The sequence below is a fragment of the Barbatula barbatula genome, assembly GCF_947034865.1.
Source record: "Barbatula barbatula genome assembly, chromosome: 9".
Classification (NCBI taxonomy): Eukaryota; Metazoa; Chordata; class Actinopteri; order Cypriniformes; family Nemacheilidae; genus Barbatula; species Barbatula barbatula.
Window position 1 is genome coordinate 8181206 of NC_136772.1, and position 17495 is coordinate 8198700.

The window sequence follows — 17495 nt, forward strand, 5'->3', positions numbered from 1 at the left end:
TACTTTGTATAGCCTGAATCCACCTGCACCAGGAGTCGCAATGAACAAAAATATGAGTTCAGCCTGAGTTTTGAGCCAGTCATGCGGTTGTTGCCATGGCACCCATTCAAAAAGAAAGAACAGCTTTGCTGTTGTACGTTTATGAAATGATACTCACTGAAACACTGTAGCACTGTAAATAGGACCCATCCATTCACCACGATTAACATTTTTTTGATTTTCCGATATGTAGCTTTGACTGCCTTTTGCTGTCTTAGTTTGCAAGGTAAAAAGCCACTAACTCCATCGAGAGTGCACTCTTACCCGTATGAAGGTTGGCCTACATAGTGTCCTTGTCCGATATGGATACTGTCTATCCTGCAAGGGCATTCAAGTATAGCATCTTGCATGGAATTTCTTCTATACTGTGGACCCAACAAAAGTGTGAAATTGTAAACTTTAATAATACGAATCTCATATGATCAAATGCATCCATACACAAGCAAAGACTAATGTGGTGTGATTGTTTTGTGTGTCTTTTGTCCCATGTACATGAAGATCCGGTGTCCCAGCTTCTATGCCTCTGTGGCTTTTTTGACTCACTTGGATAAGACCTACACCTGAGAGAAAGATGTGGCTCATGGTAAGTAGAGCATCTGGCCTCCATGATGTGTCATAAAGCTTTTTCATAGAAACCAAAAGCTTTGCATTGTACAACTGCACAAATAAATTCTCAGTGAAAAACTAATGATATGCCTGATGTCATTCTCCACATTTGAGGAAGGACAAAGCAAAACTGTTTCGGTTGGGGTGTTAGCTTTTTGTTGCATGAAGTGTAGTATGATGGTTTTGTAGTAAGAGTTTTAAACCTGACAACAGTTGCTTAGTTACTTGGTTACCTCCGTTGTGCCATTGTCGTCCAAGTAAACATAACCTCAGTTGAGATGAGCTCAATATGTCACTTCAAGTAGCAGTGGTTATATCTGAATAATGGTTAGCAGGCATTTCTGAATAATTACAAAATTATATGTAGATAGCAATGAGTTTTCTTTTAGCCTGACATTTCTGAAGCTCCTTGGTTGACCTTTTTATTTTAATGAACTATAACATGCCTGGGATATGTTAGTTTGGTGGTTTTGTGATGTTATGTCCACATTTCTCCTGCTAGCAGGATTACAAAACAGAAAAATCTTGGGACAAAGTGAGACTGCTCACAGGTGGCGTCAAAGCTCTCATTCTGTATTTTAATTTTCTTAAAAGAATAGCCCAACCAAAAAATCTCTGCCATTATTTTCTTTAAGCCTTATATCTGGTTTCTGCTACTTGTACAATGAAAGATCCAAAAAGGACAAAACGCAGCATAAACGTAGTTTGTATGATTCATGCACTGTATTAAAATAATTTTAAAGCCATAATTTCGTCACTTTGGAATAATAAGGTTCTATTTGACATTTTTGTCAAAGTTGAGTTATTGACATATTCTTATTCTGTGACAATTTATTTACATTATGTGTGTTTTTAAAAAAAAGTCAAATTGAGTGCAAAAAGCTCATAAGTAGATAGAGCCTTACAATTCCAAGTTTGTGAAATAGGTTTTTTTAATTTATTAATTGAAAAATTTGCCCTGCAGCTCATATTTCAATTTTTTGTTGCCGAATTGGTCTTTTGTGCATCAACATATCTCAAATATGTCAAAATGCATGCCTTTTTGCATTTGTATTGTTTTATGAGTCTTTCTCTTTGTTACTGCGTTACACATGTTGTTACCATGACAGCATATCGGTTCCTCGGTTTTAGAGCAATGAGATTTTTATCCTGTTCTAGTCATCTGAAGACTCATAATTGCTATGTACTGTAGTAGGGTACGTGATCTCAGACAAAAGCAAAGTGTCAAAAAAATGGCATCATTTTCGAAAACGTTATCTCTGTCATCATCACATTTGGATATAACGTCAACGATAAAAGTAATGAATATGCGCACCTTACTTAGTCTGTGTATATTGTCAATTGATTTCTGATGATGGCTTTCACCGCTACCTTTGCAAGGTTTCACTTTCCTCTTTACATGAAACACGCAAGTTTCTTTCCTTCGTTAGCCATGCCTTGAGAATCTATGTTCAAAGGGCCCGAACGACTGAACACCGTCTCAATGGTGGCGATGTTCTAGAAAATGAGCTCTAGGGGAAACTCAGGAGGGAGCAGGCAAAGCCAGGCATCATTAGCAGAAAGCATGTTTGGTAAGCTCCTCTCCCCACAGATGATGCCCATGTGCTAAAATCCCCTCTTGCGCAATTTGACCCGTTGGAGTCTAATTATCAAGCAGTAGTGTATGATCTATTCCTAGCCTTCTGCGAACTTCAAGTGCAAAATGAACATCCGCCGCAGGAACTTACACCATTAACATCGTCCGAGGCAGATGTTTGGTCCAGTGCGGTAATAAGGCAAATAGCCCCGTGCATAAAGACATTGTTATGTAATCCTGCACTGCATGGGAGATTTGTTTTTTCCCTTAATGCTTAAAGGCTTTATTCAGTAATGATAGTTGTATACTGTAGTCTAGGTCTACAGTATAATTTTTTTAGCTCACACGTGTACAAGCTGCACTGTATGTGCCCTCTGTTCTTAATACAAATGTCATGGAAGCTGGATTCATGGCACACCTCAGGAGATTTCAAATGGCAACGTTGCATGATACAAATACCCATTGTTCCCTCTTGTTTTCCTGGGGAGCTCTAGTCTCTACTGAGAAGGAAGAGCCAGACGTGTTCCTTCAGGAGCCTGTAAGATCAGTGTTTTTCTCTCACTGTGATGGAAAGTGATCAGGGCAACCAATCCCAAGAGACCTTAATGTCTAGTGATGTTCACATCCTCAACAGCATCTCTTTCTGCTGGGTGACGTATGCACTTATTAAGAGTGTTACTGAAAAAATATGCCGTCTATAGAATCTAGTCTTGATGCCCAGCATTTGTGGGTGTTTGTGCCGGCTGTTCACCGCATATTGGCATATCTAAAAGATTACTAATGCATGAGAGCAAATCCTTGCTTTTTTGTCCTGGTTTCGTAAAGCCCCAATCTGTGACTTTTTGGGGTTAAAAGGAACAAAAAGTTATTGTGCAAGTTCATAAACAGTTAGGTTGAAAACGGTCTCTTTACTCTGATTTACAATAGAAAGGATGCCGTCGCGTGAAATGTTGTATTTTGTGTTTTAAACACAAACGGTGATAAGTTACAGATTGCAGCTTTCATCTTAATCGTATTTTTTACTATTCACAACCACATTCACCTTTGAAACTATTTAGTATGATATTATTGTAATATACACTGCTCAAAAAACACTTAAAATCACATATTAGATCTCTATGAACAAAACATTAGTTAAAAGTAAAGAATCTTCACTTATATACATAATTATACATAATTTTATGGAAATTTTTAACAATGGTTATTGAAAGCAAGAGACTCATACCTGCATGTGATTTAAGTGTTCCTTTATTTTTGTTTGAGCAGTGCATTATCGCAGGTTATGTCCTACTGTAGGTTATGTGTGTGTTTTATTGTTTGTAAAATTGTCGGACCAGTCTGGTTTCCCATAAACCCGGATGCATCACAGTAACTTTGCATACTTGGAGTATCATCGCTGCAGCATTCTGGGGTACCATTCAGAGAACTATTTTCGCCTTGAGAAATAGAACATGTTGCTTGTTTTAGTTTGTACTGGTCTGAACACTCCCTGAGAGAGGATTATTATGAAGCATGAGCAGTTATTTAGAACAACAGCATTAAAGTGCACTCGCTGTGGACAGATATCCATGGGCACAGTCAAGGAACTGCATATGTCAAGTTAACTTATGGAAGGGAAAAGTGCATCACCAGCACTGGCCCAGTAAGGAAGATTGACAAATATGCCCACTATATCCAAATGCGGCTCAATCACTTCTGTGCTTTTAAAGCAAGACTGACAGTAAAAGGTCTAACTTGCCCCAGGCTCTAGAGAGAAGATTTGTTTTTTAACATTTTATATTTTACTTGCATTTGATTCTCACTTCTGGGTACTTTCAGATAAATCGCTTATTTCTGTAATCCTAAAATCTTTCATGTGACATTCCCAGGTGAACTGGACCTAAATGGGTTTTAATGGTTTGCAGATTCAAGGTCAAAGAGCCTGATCAGATGGTAAAAAGAATGGTGTTAGATGTCATCTTGCATGATGATCTCAAAACGGTTTATAGGGAGAATGAAACGTATCTTTGTTTACGTTGAGCTGTAGCCAGAATCGACTCCTATGAGATCATTTACGTGCATTAGATACCGTGTGGATGCAGAAGGAGGTTTGCTTGCAAATTAAAAAACTAATCCTAAATACTAAAAAAACAAACGTATGCCAACACTTTGGTGCTGTGGGTCATTTTAATAAAAGAAAAATCTTTCAATAAGTGACTATTATTTGAAGAGGTGTTGCTTAATATGTGTGTGGGATTTGTCAGATTCATTCTAATAGTACTCCTGCCTTTTTAGTCATACTGTGGGGGCACTCACACTTTATTATGCCCATACGGAAATGAAGAAAATGATTTTAAGATTTGATTTTTACCTGTCAAAAAGGTGGAATAACAGGCTGTTTATTCTGCTATGGGACTTGCAATATTATTTAAAGACTCCTTTTTGTTGTTAAAGTTAGTAATATTTTATCTTAAGTTAAAAATCTCCTTCTGGAGGTCCACATTCTGTTTTAGTTTTTTCACATTTTCAGAAATGAACATTCTGTCATAATTTACTCACCCTCGTGTTGTTCAGAATCGGTATACATTTAGAAAAATATTTGGAAGAATGCTTGTAACCAAACAATTCTTGGCCACCATTGACTACCATAGCAGGAACATTTTGTTTGGACATTTCTTTCTTCTGTTGAAAACAAAACAAGATATTTTAAAGAATGTAGCAAACCAAACAGTTCTGTATCACTTTTGACCTTACCATTGTATTTTCTTCTATACTAAGTCAATGGCATAAGGTAGTCAATATGCACTTGTTATATCTTGAGACATCAAATTATTGTAGCCCTTTTAAAGCATAACAAAGATAAGATAATGTCTAGTGACTTTAATATAATGTTTTATTTGGTTAACACTGGTTAATGCATTTGTTGAACTAACAATGAATAACATTATTCTTTAGCGTTTGTAATTTAGGTTAATGCTAATATATAGGCCTACTATTGTGTGTATGCATGTGTGTTTGTATTTCATAATTAATTCATATTATTTAATGTAACTAAAATGTGAAAAATGTGTTCGTACAGTATATACAGAAATGAACATTAACCAGGATTCATATATATATTATAAGTAATACTTTTTAGTACTTTTCAGTATTAAAGACTTCATTTTTTATGATTGCACATGTCTTTGACTACCAAGTAACTGCTTAGTGGTTTAATTGTTATAGGCCTATTATTGTTGGTAGGGTTACTAACAATAAATCTTTCTCTTCCTGCACAGCAACTTACTGCACGATCAAATGAAAGTATTATAATGATGCCTGACAAAGTTGTCAGAGAATCTTCCCTCGGGCACAATGAAGTTTTACATTACATGAAACGGATCAATACTGGGCTCGACAGTGAGAGCACAGGGAAAGAGCAGCATTACTTCTTAGAAAGACAATCTCTGCAGAGACTTAACTACAAAATCAGGACATGATGTATTTTTTTATGTGCTTTGGGTGACAACATGACAGCGCACTTGCGTTAAATCTGAATCATTTCAATTGTCTAGGAAGGATTTACAGCATTGTGCTGTTGCTATAATCTGGGAAGTGGCTCCTGCATCAATGACTCATAGATTTGAGTTTAGTGTTCATCGTGTAGTGGGAATGATTTGGCTGTGTCAGTCATTCTGTGGGGAATGTAGTCGAGAAACACTCGAGTCTCACAGGAGCCCACCACTCGGAAGATCCAGACATCAGAGTGGCATGACTTGGGGCTGAGCTAATCAAAAGTAGGTCGTAAAAGTAGATTAATGCAGTAAATCGCAGCACGAAGCATCTTGATATTCCAACGCTGCCCTTTGATTTTTGTTCATATCAACGATAAAGACATTTTCCTCCAAACTCAGGAGAATTCACCCCTTTGAATGTCGATTTCTATTTTATTGATGAGATACCATTCTCAAAAATGTAGTTTCTACTGTAAACTATGTGCCATATAAAGCAATGAACAATTTACCTAAATTGATTTCCACGTCTAACCGCAGAGCAGTTAGACTATAAGGACAGTTATGTTATTGTCATCCGTATTTTTAAATTTCAGGCCCTTTACACACCTGTATATTTAAACTGTTATGTATTGATCATAAACAGCCAACGGTTATAAACATCTCAGCTGGTAATGACTGAACTATCATCATTGTGTCCTTTATCAAGTCCCTGTATAATCACTTTAAGTAGATATATATGCATTCTTCCTTTCCTTTCCTTTATAGCCTACATTTTCCTTTTTCTTATTTTATTGAATCCACTCTTCAATGATCATAGATTTTCTTGAGCCGGTTTTTAATGTTTCCGTCGCAATGATCGAATAAAGGACGACTTGCTTTGTGAAGGCTTCAAGCAGGAAAAGTCAAGGTTGGAATTAAAGTGATAAGCTGGAACCCATACATGTTGCGTACTTAATTCAACACCGTTTATTGAACTTCAAGGCAAACACACGGACGACTGCGTTCATTCATCCGGCGCCGAACAAAGAACGCAAGGTGATGAATGAAAGACTTTTAAACGACGACTCAAACAAACCAGTTCGTCGGAGCGACTCGCCCAAACGATTCGGACTTCCCTACGCTACTATATAGCGAAATGCCGAAAGCGTCAGTGATATGACAGAGCACAAACCACGTGTTTTACGTAATGGAAAGCCAATCTTTCACTTTAACCCCTCCTCCAGCTAGTCTACATCAAACACAGATCCAAGGCAAAGCGAAATACGTGCGAGATACTTTTCGGGAGGAAGCGGAGCTCAGTGATGCACAGGTGAAACATCAAGCCGCAGTCCAGCCGCAAGAGCGTCCTCAGGAGCAGCACCGCTCCGATCGCGCAGCGCCTTCACATTGATGAAAGCTCATGGATATAACTGACCAGCGGCAGCATCAGCATCAGCAGCAGCAGCAGCAGCAGCAGCAGGTTCCACGAAGACTTCCCTGACCTGATGCTGGAAATGTGCGCTTTGCTCGGACGTATCGCGGCTTTTAAATGGGATGCGTCCCCTCCAGGCTTCTGATGCTGTACACATCCACCCTTCATCTGAGTGATGAACTAACAGGGAACGGAAAGATCCGCCGTGTCTTTCACGTTAGTTTATAACGGGCTGCACGTTTCCCCCTTCTGCAGCACATGCAATTTCTAAAGTATCTATTTTTATGACCGACCAACCTTTATTACTGAGACGATACCTTTGTTTTGCCAAGTCTAAAGAACATATTTTCCCTTCTGCACGAAGACGCTTGGATAGTAATACATATTTTTCTATGATACTATTGGAAAACTGAGCATCCTGTTTTGTTCTTATAATTATGCAACCGCGGGGATCTGTTCTTTATCAGGGTGTCTAAGCTGTTGGATCGCTCCTCGCCCAAATCAATGTGGTTTCTTTGGAACATTTTCAGCAAAGGAACGCATATGCTGCAGTGTCTTTGTGGCAAGAGTCTTAAGAAAAACAAGAACCCAAGTGGTAAGAGCCATTGCGTTTATTTTCCTGCACGTCGTCTTCTCTACTGTGTGCCGATTTGCAGTCAAATTTGTGCTGCAAGTCAGTGAATGCAGGCATTCAAGCAGAGGATAACTTGTGTACTCCTAAATCCATTCCGAGATATTAGAGCTATTGGAATCGAAAGCGCTTTGACGTTAAACTTTTTTTAAGTAAATCCCACAGGTATGTAGTTTTGCAAGGGTGCAGACAGCGCCAGAGTGTGTTTCTCCACAGTACCTGGGCCATGTGTGTGTACGTATGTATGCATGTGTGTGTGTGTGTGTGTGTGTGAATTGAGTTTATGGGTTCATTTTAGGGATGCTGCAGCATCTTCTCAGTCCTGCATCACTTAAAGTGATGCTGCTCTATGGCTTCGGCGTGCAAAACAAAGACCTGCACAGATTATTCACCGGTGTCTCTGGTTAATCTGGTTCAATTAAGAGAGATCATTGCAGTTTACTTTGATCAGAATGAGTTTCGAACGGAATTTGTTGCACTGAGGGTGAATAAACAACAAAGCACAACGAGGCAGTCTGCACTGCACACTTGCGCATTTTTATTACAACAAAGCTGTTGACAAATATGGACACAAAGGAAAACTGTGCTAAGCGCTAGGGGATGAGTGGGAGTCCAACGTTGGTGTTGACACCTTTCTTAGACGTTGGCACTGCAGCGTAGTAGATCATAGCAATTTTCCCATGCTGACATGACACAATCGTTCCTCTGAGTCTGTCAGACGTTTGTAACCGTCTATATGACGATGCATTTGGAAGGCTTGTTGAACATCCTTTCATACATTTGATGTTGCTATACCAACTTGCCTAACAGTTTGAGAAAAATGGCAGCAATCATTGCAAAGCTCATTAGCAGAAGACGTAAAATTGTATTTCTGAATGAAATGAAAACACAAATAGGCCAATCACTTACAAAATGTATTATGATAGTTTTGTAACTAAAACGTCTTATTTGGTTTCAAGACTAAAACAACAGAAAATAATAGTATAACAAAACGTAATAGTAGTCACTAACTACAGTAACAGTCTAATGCCGAAGTTAAATCAAAGCCAGCTGCGATTGTGTCTTTAGCAGCCGAGTCCTGGGTGAAGCATTCATAGTGAAATAAATCCATCATTTCCTTTGCTCTGTCCGTGATTAGAAGTAGCAAAGCATGAGGTTTTTGATTAGTTTATCACGGCTATTATGGTCTTAGTAGCATAACATTAATGGAGAGAGCGGAGTGCTGCCAGGGCCTGCTGGTTATAGTCTACGGCACACAAGATGTATTTTTAGAAACACAACTTGCAGCAGGGGCCGCATGAACTGTAATCACTGTACCGACATCCATTGCGGTAGTTTTTGATATATTCAACACAGCGTTTTTTTTCGGTTCACATCTTCACAATTGTAACATCCCATTTCTCTTTTGAGAGAATACGCAAGCATGGCTTTTCCAGAGTTTTAAAGAGTGCTATCAATGGCTGCCTTCTTTTCCAGCAGATGGCACTTTCTGATAGCCTTGTGTTGGTTAATGTTTTCCTGGCAGGGATGAAGTCTTGCACTTGGGAGTGTGGGTTGTCATGAAGGTTTGCTAAATCTTTTGAAGTGAGGTAAACACAGGTTGGTTTTTGAGAATCTGTGTGGGATTGTAAAACGTTGTCCGCTGGGACGCAGGAGCAGGACGCTAAACCTTTCACTCGGGAAGCAGAGATGGTCGTACTTGCTGTTGTTCAGTTTTTGGCTTGTGTTACTACAAAGAGTTTGATTTGAAGGACTAATAGAACTCGCTTTCTAGACAATCTGTTTAGGATTAAAACCTCAGATGGGGTTTATTTATAGAATTTGTTGGTCACGAGAGCTTTAGATCATCGCTCACAATTGGCAGACGTGATCCTGTCGCAGTGAAACTTTGTGAACTTTATTTTTTACTGACAAACTTTGTTTGTGCATTGCAAACGATCACAGAAACGTACGCACGCATGCACACACACTTTATACTGTATTCAATCCTCTCACAGAAACATTTTTGCATTTATGGTTCCCACAAAGTATAAAACCTCTATACACACCGACAGAGAGTCAGTTCGGCTGTATTACAGATACTTTTAAGTAGCAATACACCTAAACACATTCCTTGTAAACCTACGGTACTTTGCAATAACGGTGATTCTGTATATGGATGATTTTTACCTTATTTTTCTCATCTGACAATAAGTCTGAACCCCATATAAAAGTAATAGCACACCTTTTCTTAACAAGCCACATGATCCTGAGGTCTGTAGCACAATGGTGTGGGACAGGTTGTGAGCAATAGTAATGGTGTTGCTTGCCTGACAGAAACACCACTAATAATGCAATTATAGTTGCTGACACTGTTCTAACCTGGCATGATGCAAGTTTTCTGTTTTCAGCAGTCTTTAGCAAGTAATCTGCTTGAAATAACAACATTCACAGCCAATCACAACATATTTTATGTTTAGACAGTTATGAAGTTTTAGACCAATTGGATGCCACTGTCGGTGGGATCCAGACAGCCCCACCGACAGTGGCATCCAATTGGTGCAATGCCAAAGAAATAGCAACAAATTGAACAACAAACTATACTTTGTTACTTGTCACGGCTGGTTTACATGGAACAGATAGCTTTTATTACTTGTAGCTTTATTGCTTCATGCTTGGTTAGATCACAACTCAGACTACAGCACACAATAAATACAATCATCTCGGTAGATCACTTGGTTTGTTTCAAATGTGCTTTTTGTTGTAACTGAGTGATATGAATCTATGTGACTGCACTGTTTAAATCACATTGTTTGGTAAGAAATGTTTGTTTTTATACCTTGGTTTGCTATATCTGTGTTGGTTTGAATGGGATTCAGTCACATCTTGGCTGGATAGCATACTTTTCTTTACACTGACCAAATTACAAGCAAAGTCAAATGTAAGTCTGTTTTTGTCCTGTAACCTACCCCTTTTCACAGTCAGGTGATGTTCATCCAATAATCTTCCTTTGTGTAGCCACACACGTGGCCATTTACAAACTTTTTTGGTCCAGTTTCTACATTTTTCTGAAAAGTCATCTGCATTACTTTTCCTACCAGATTTTGAAAACATATGCTATTGAATAGCAAAATAAAAACTTTACGGGGATGCTGTGCATCAAATGTTTCTTTAGTGACTTTCTCAAAGGAGTTATACCAAATGTTATAGATATTACCAAGATGCTGCAGTTCTCTTACTATGAATGGGGGGAAAGTACAACTTTCCGCTTTGATAGGTTTAGCGGCAACAATATAAACAAACTTGACTTCCGGTAGACATCCGCAAAGGATCAGTTACTTTTGAGTAGTTTTAATTTAATGTCTTACAATTAGTGTACAGTTAAATATTAATTCAATATAAAATAAATTGTTAACTTCGGGCCAGGTATGAAACTGTCCCACCTTTCTGTAAAAAGAGCCAATCATCAATCTTAAAAAAATGGACTGGGGGAGGGGCTATGTACTCCTGTAAATGCTTTAATGCTGAATAAATCTTTAGTGTAAATTTCTAATCGAATTTCTCATAGACCGGACTTTTTTGTTGCATTGCGTCTTTTGTGTCTCTATTTGATATTTTGTATAATTTTGCTTTGATTTGTCAACTACTTCGCTAAGGTGTGTTAAGTCTGGTGAGGACTCAATCAGTCATCACTATCTAAGACTCTTGAGTGGGTTGAAGGGGACACCAGTGACCAGACGCTGTCAGTCTTATAGGCGTTCAATGATTTGCAGTGACCAAGTGATCAGAAGTCATTTATTTTTTTAGTGAGAGTTGGTTATTTTAGGTCACATGAACGAAAGTGACTATTTAACAAAATAGCATCTATGCAGTTTAGCAATCACCAATGGGAAATCTGAGTATGGAGCAAACTTGATCTCTATACTATAGACCACTTCGCAAGATGTAAACACAGTTTTTACTTATATATTAATCTTCATTCTCTCAATTCTTGTTCTATTTTGATAGTCGGTGATGTCATGAAGGTGAATTGGGTAAAGTGCTTAGTGAGACAGACGTTAGTTTACTTGGCCACCATCTTGATAACACCCACATGCAGCTGTTAGTCTAGGTAGCTAAAATCAGGCTAAAACTGTATTTTCCAGGTCTGTCCAGCCATTGTGCATATTAGAAATCAAAACAGGCCAGGTGATGCTTTTGACAATAAGACAGTTGTCTCTAGGTGAGAACATAGGCGATATTGTGATTTCGCCCTTTAATTTTTTTTTTGTATGCGAATACAAACGGTACACCACGGTAGTGAAAATGCACTGTAGTGTTATTCCGGGCACGTGAAATTACCGTGAAGAAAAATGTGTCGTATCTTCTTCTTTGACTGGATAAAATAACACTCCGTTTATGCTGCACTCGCGCGTGTTGATGTAAACAGCCTGGACAAGCCTCATGTGGAGAAGAATGGGGGAAGGCGGATGGCTGCCGACCTAAGGTGTAATATGAGTTATGTCACGCCACTTCTCATATTTACGTGTTTCTGAATACCACATAGCAACCAATAGCCGAGCTAAAGCACCAAAATTGCATGCATTGTATTTCCATTTGCATTCCTGACAGTTGAAGAGTTAGCTCAGTCCACTAGCGACCTACAGTTTGCATCTCATAATTTAACAAATAAAATGCAGTAGTCCCCTAATCGTAGTTATTTAAGATAGTTAATAATGGCAGTGTGGCAGAACAGTTATTTTGATTTGAAGTTGAAACGCAATACAAATGTATCTTGAGTCTTGCTTTTAAATGTCTATTAAACTATGTAAGCTATCCTACTGCTTCCTATCCGGAAAAAACAGTGGTATGGAGTTAAATATTTTATCATATTTAATGAAACACCTGACAAATTATCAATAAGCTGTTCTTTCAATTTATTTCTTATTATTGGTTGATATTTGAAAAAGTTATTAAACTTGTTTTTGACATTTTAACACAAATATTGGCTTGTTTTATGTTTTTGACCTGTTTTGTAATCTGCATTTCATCACCGTGATAATACCATCTACCGTAATAAAAGCTTCCCCTGTTGAAAAAAACAGCATATTCTGGGATAGGGACAGTATGTTTTGATGCTGGTTTGTGCTGGTCCTGAGCTGGTTTAAGCTGGTGAGGAACCAGCACATGACCGGTTAAACCAGCACGTGACCAGCTTAAACCAGCACAAACATACTTAACCCACCAATCACATATAAAAATGTGCTACCAGCACAAGCCTATCTGCGAATTGTCTTATTATATTGTATTTGACATGGGTGTGAAGAGTGAAGAGTGAAATTGAATGAACACTAGGGTCATCATCTGCTCAAAACAGCTGATATTCAGTTGAACAAAAGGACAATGCATCAGGATGACCTGGACCATGTGATCTTTGCATAATCTTGGTTGTACCTCGGTGGTAAAAGGAGTTACTCATTATGTCACCAGCATGAGATAGAATGGCATAATATCATAATCCAGGTAAATCAGGTCTGCGGCTCAGCGATTCAGCTGGAAACTCTATATATTATACACTGAAGTTTACAAGACAGGAAACACAGACAAGCAGAACATTGTAATTGGTGAAGAGCAGCTGGTGTTCTGTTCAGAGTGGCTCAAACTATTGCTTTCTTATTTGTTTTGCTTGTATTTTCCCCTTTTGTTCATATAAGCATCGCTTGTAAACATCTCTCGCATTCCCTAATGGGTGAGAAAGATGTTGCTAATTGGCGTTTGTTAGTGCAGAAATCATGGTTGCTATCAAATGGATCTATAATCCACTATATTGCAGAACATACTAATTCAAATTGGAGTAGAAATGTATAGATATACTGTAAAGGAAGATGACGACTTTAAATTGATATTTGCTGAGTCAACATATGAACGTTTGGTTATTGTGTGATTGAAAGCTCATTTGTTGTTACCAAAGTAGAATCACCAGCAGTTGCGGTTAAAAGACTGAATTTGTTGTCCCACATATTATGATGGATTGTGTTGTGTTGAAATATACAACAACAATATTTTTCCCTGCAAATGCAGCAATGTTCATGAGCATGTTTAATGTTTCTCTTCACCCCCATAAATAGAATAAAACCTTACATATAGAGCAGTACAATTAAAGCAGGGATGGACCACAGGCCCTCTGCAACATATTAGACGCAGTGGAGATTTACATAAAGCTGCCATCAAGTTGCTTGTGTGGCTCCATGCTGCAGAGCCACACGGCACAGTTTGACTGCTCTTGGCCAGATGCCCTGGATGGTGGCATTAGCCTTGTTACCCTCAGAGGACACTGTAAATGCTCTTTGTACCCGCATGCATCACTGTTCAAGGGGTTAAACAAAAACAACAAGGATTTTGCATTTATTATATATAATTCATATTCAGATCATTATTACAAAAATTATAATAATTTGTGGTTAACGACATCGTACATGTATTTTAATTTTTCCTTCCACAATCATATGCATGTTTTTTAAATACATCACAAACAGCTCTCCAGTCACAGTGTACTAAAACATTTACTCCAGTTTATTACAACATTTAATTTATGATAACATGATTTAGTATCGTATGGCTGTAATTCAGGAAGTTGGTGCTTACTGTAGCATGTTTATGCCGCAGTTCCAAGCAGCCGGCTGCCAAAGTTTTCCGGAAGACATAAATCCGTGTTGTACATTATTGAATACATTAAATTTACTCCAATTTATCATTCATAAGATTTCTATACATTAAAATGTCGCATTTATTACATCTGCAGTTATTGTCGTCAAGTCATGTTTAACAATATAATTTCAAGGATAAATGATCTGTGAAAGTGAACCTTTGTCCGACGGAACATGATGCATTCATATGAAATGTAGGAAGAATAAATCATCAGCACTGATATAAAATACATGACTAACAAAGTTGTGCTCAGGTTTGTTTCTGCAGGGATTAAGGTGGATCATTCTTTCATGGATTGTAACAGTGTTTTTCTAGCTGGCTTAATAAATCATGTAGCAATTTGTAAGGCCTCAGGATCCCAGTACTACTGCTTTTGCAGTCTCTGGTGTCCGGGGCTGGTGTATGAGATGGGGAATAATGCAGTTGAATCCGTCTTTACTTTACCCAGCACATGTCTCAGCACCGGCTCTCGAGTCCTGATCACATGACCAAGTATGAGCTGTAGTCATTATCTTGCACACTGCTCTGATTTTTGCACACCAAGCTGGATTCATATCAAGTGATGGGCTTTTGCGGAGGGCACAACGTGACTTTTCCTGATGACTAGAATATAGGGTTTAGAAATGTTTTACATGTGTTGATTCTGGGATTGGGTTTACAACATGCTATTATTTAGCTCTCTGCAAACAGAGCTATAGATTTTCCCAGTGAAACATTTTGAAGAATCGGTTGTTATTAAGGCGAATGCTAAAACAATAAGATCTGTTTACATAATGTTACACTTTCTGTACAATTTCATTGACATGGTACATTTTTAGATGCCTCAAGCTTCAGGGCCCCTTATTTCTGGCTTTTTTTACATGGCTAATGGTTTGGTAAATAGTTTTCTTCTAAATGTAATTTGGGGTAATCACATTTACTGAAAAGGTCCTGCTTATTTGTTACATCAGTCTTGTGTCTATTCAAGTCACATGATCATGGAGTAATCGAGTAATTTAGAGCCACAAGGTCCTTGCATAACTGCATACAGTTACATAACTTTACAACCCTTAGCTTATAGCTGTTTTTTTAAGTATATTAATAATTATATATGATATGATATCTATACATTTTAAATAAACTTTACTTATCTGAAAATAAATTAAATAATCTAGAGAAAATATGACATACGCAGATCAAACAGTAGCAGTGCACCACTAACAAAAATACATTGGTTTTTGTGTGTGAAACCTTTTTCCCTTTTGTTGCAATGGAAGCTGCACCCTGTTGGAGTGAAACAACTCCTCTGCACCAGCAAGATCTTTTTTATCTGTCAGAACTGCTTACAGAGCTCCCTGCCTCTTGCTGGCCTGTCTGGGTTTCCTTATGTAGTCATCAGTGCGAATCACCAGCAAGGATTTTGATGGAGACTCGTAAATGTGCACCATTCTTCTCACGGCATTCATTTAGAACTTCCTCCTCCTACTACACTGTATATTTTGAATATGTTAATAGGCCAGAACCTACAATACACATTTATAAATTGACCAAGGAGACAAAATTCTTTGTTAAAAAGTAAAGGCAATCTGCATTCGTGTTCTTGATGTTTTGAGTTCCCTAAGCAACCACCTTAAAAACAGTACGCAGCAGCACTTATCATTTGTTTTCTCCGGAAATTAAAAATGTTTTTTTTTGTCCAGCAAATACATTTTTCTAAAGCTGGCAAAAAACGGCAGCAACGGTAAATTAAAATCAGCCAACAGCAAAGCAATATTCCTATAACAGTAACTTTATTCAATGCATTCATGACATGAATGAGTGTGCATACCTTTAACAAATCAGTAATATTGTTAAAGGAGTAGTTCCCTTTAAAATGAAAATTTTAACTACATCACGTGCAACCTTTCCAATGTGATTGCGTAATACGGAAGTCATGGATGTGCAACCGATTCCCGGAGCCAGTGCAAGGCATGTATTTATGTTTAAAAAGTATAAAAGCTGCTTGATTTGTAGTTGTTTTAGTATGTTATGAATGCTTGTTTTTGTCTTACTTTTAAGACTTATTGAGACTATCGAAGATTTTACAGGCCTAGGTTAACTTTCTAATGCCTGTTATCGTGCCACTGGTGGCAACGCTATGAATTGCAGCACATGTACTGTGTACTGACACATTTTAGAATGCAACAGTGTGTGAGACCAAGCAAGCCTGAAGTGTTTATGTTTTGTATTTGTATACAGTGTGTTTTGGGCCTTAAAATCTGCTATATATTATACCGTAGCTGTACCTTGCAGCATCTTCAAACCGCCAACCATCTCCAACAAGTGCATATATAGTGGATCATAAATAGATGATGAGATTTCCCTGGTTTCATGGCCAGAAGTTGTTTTCATGAATTCCAGATTCCAAGAGAGCCCCGCCCCAGAGAATCGTCAGTCTTTAACGATTGACGATTTGATCGTTTTACTAGAAGGTGGGCTTTCTTTGTTGGAGCAGCCATATTGAGTGTGGCGTTTATCCCCATTTTTGGCAGTGACACATCTTGTTAATATATATTATTGCAAAAAAATTATCTAACTCTAGTATTTTGGTCTTGTTTATAAATATAAAAAAAGTCTTATAAGATACATTTAGTTTACTTTAAAGGACGAGGAAGTCTTGTTTTCTGAAACAACTGATCAAAAGTGATTTTGTTTAAAACAAGGAGAAACCTGCTAATGGCTATTAAGTATCAACTTAGGTCAATCATCTTTATTCAAGTTTATTTTTCTTACCCCATTGGCAGAATTTATTATTTTTTAAGCATAAACTGTCTCATTTTTTGGCCAGACTATGAAGAAGAATGCATTAACTGCACCATTCTCCAAAAACAACCATTCAACCATATACAACTTTGCAAACAACCTATAAACGAAAAATTTATGTTTTTTGATTATACCGTCATTTTGTCCTTCTGAAACCTCTGATGTCTAATGATTTTTCCAGAAGTGGAAAAAAACACTGCACTTTTTAAACGATTAAATACTGCATTGTCAAGCACTTTTAATGTGTTAGATATTTGCGAAACCCAGTGACAAACGTACGGTGTAAATGATTTATGGCAAAAAATCACGAAA

At 37.8% G+C, this 17495-nt stretch overlaps 1 protein-coding gene across 1 annotated transcript in view; it reads left to right on the forward strand.

The window, feature by feature from the left end:
• The first annotated feature begins 6930 nt into the window (after positions 1–6930).
• fgf14 (fibroblast growth factor 14) overlaps positions 6931–17495 on the forward strand; it is a 96755-nt gene continuing 86190 nt past the window's right edge. The window contains exon 1 of the mRNA XM_079463490.1: positions 6931–7700. Within this exon, the coding sequence (XP_079319616.1) occupies positions 7610–7700 (91 nt within the window). The 5' untranslated portion in view covers positions 6931–7609. The remainder of the gene's footprint in view (positions 7701–17495) is intronic.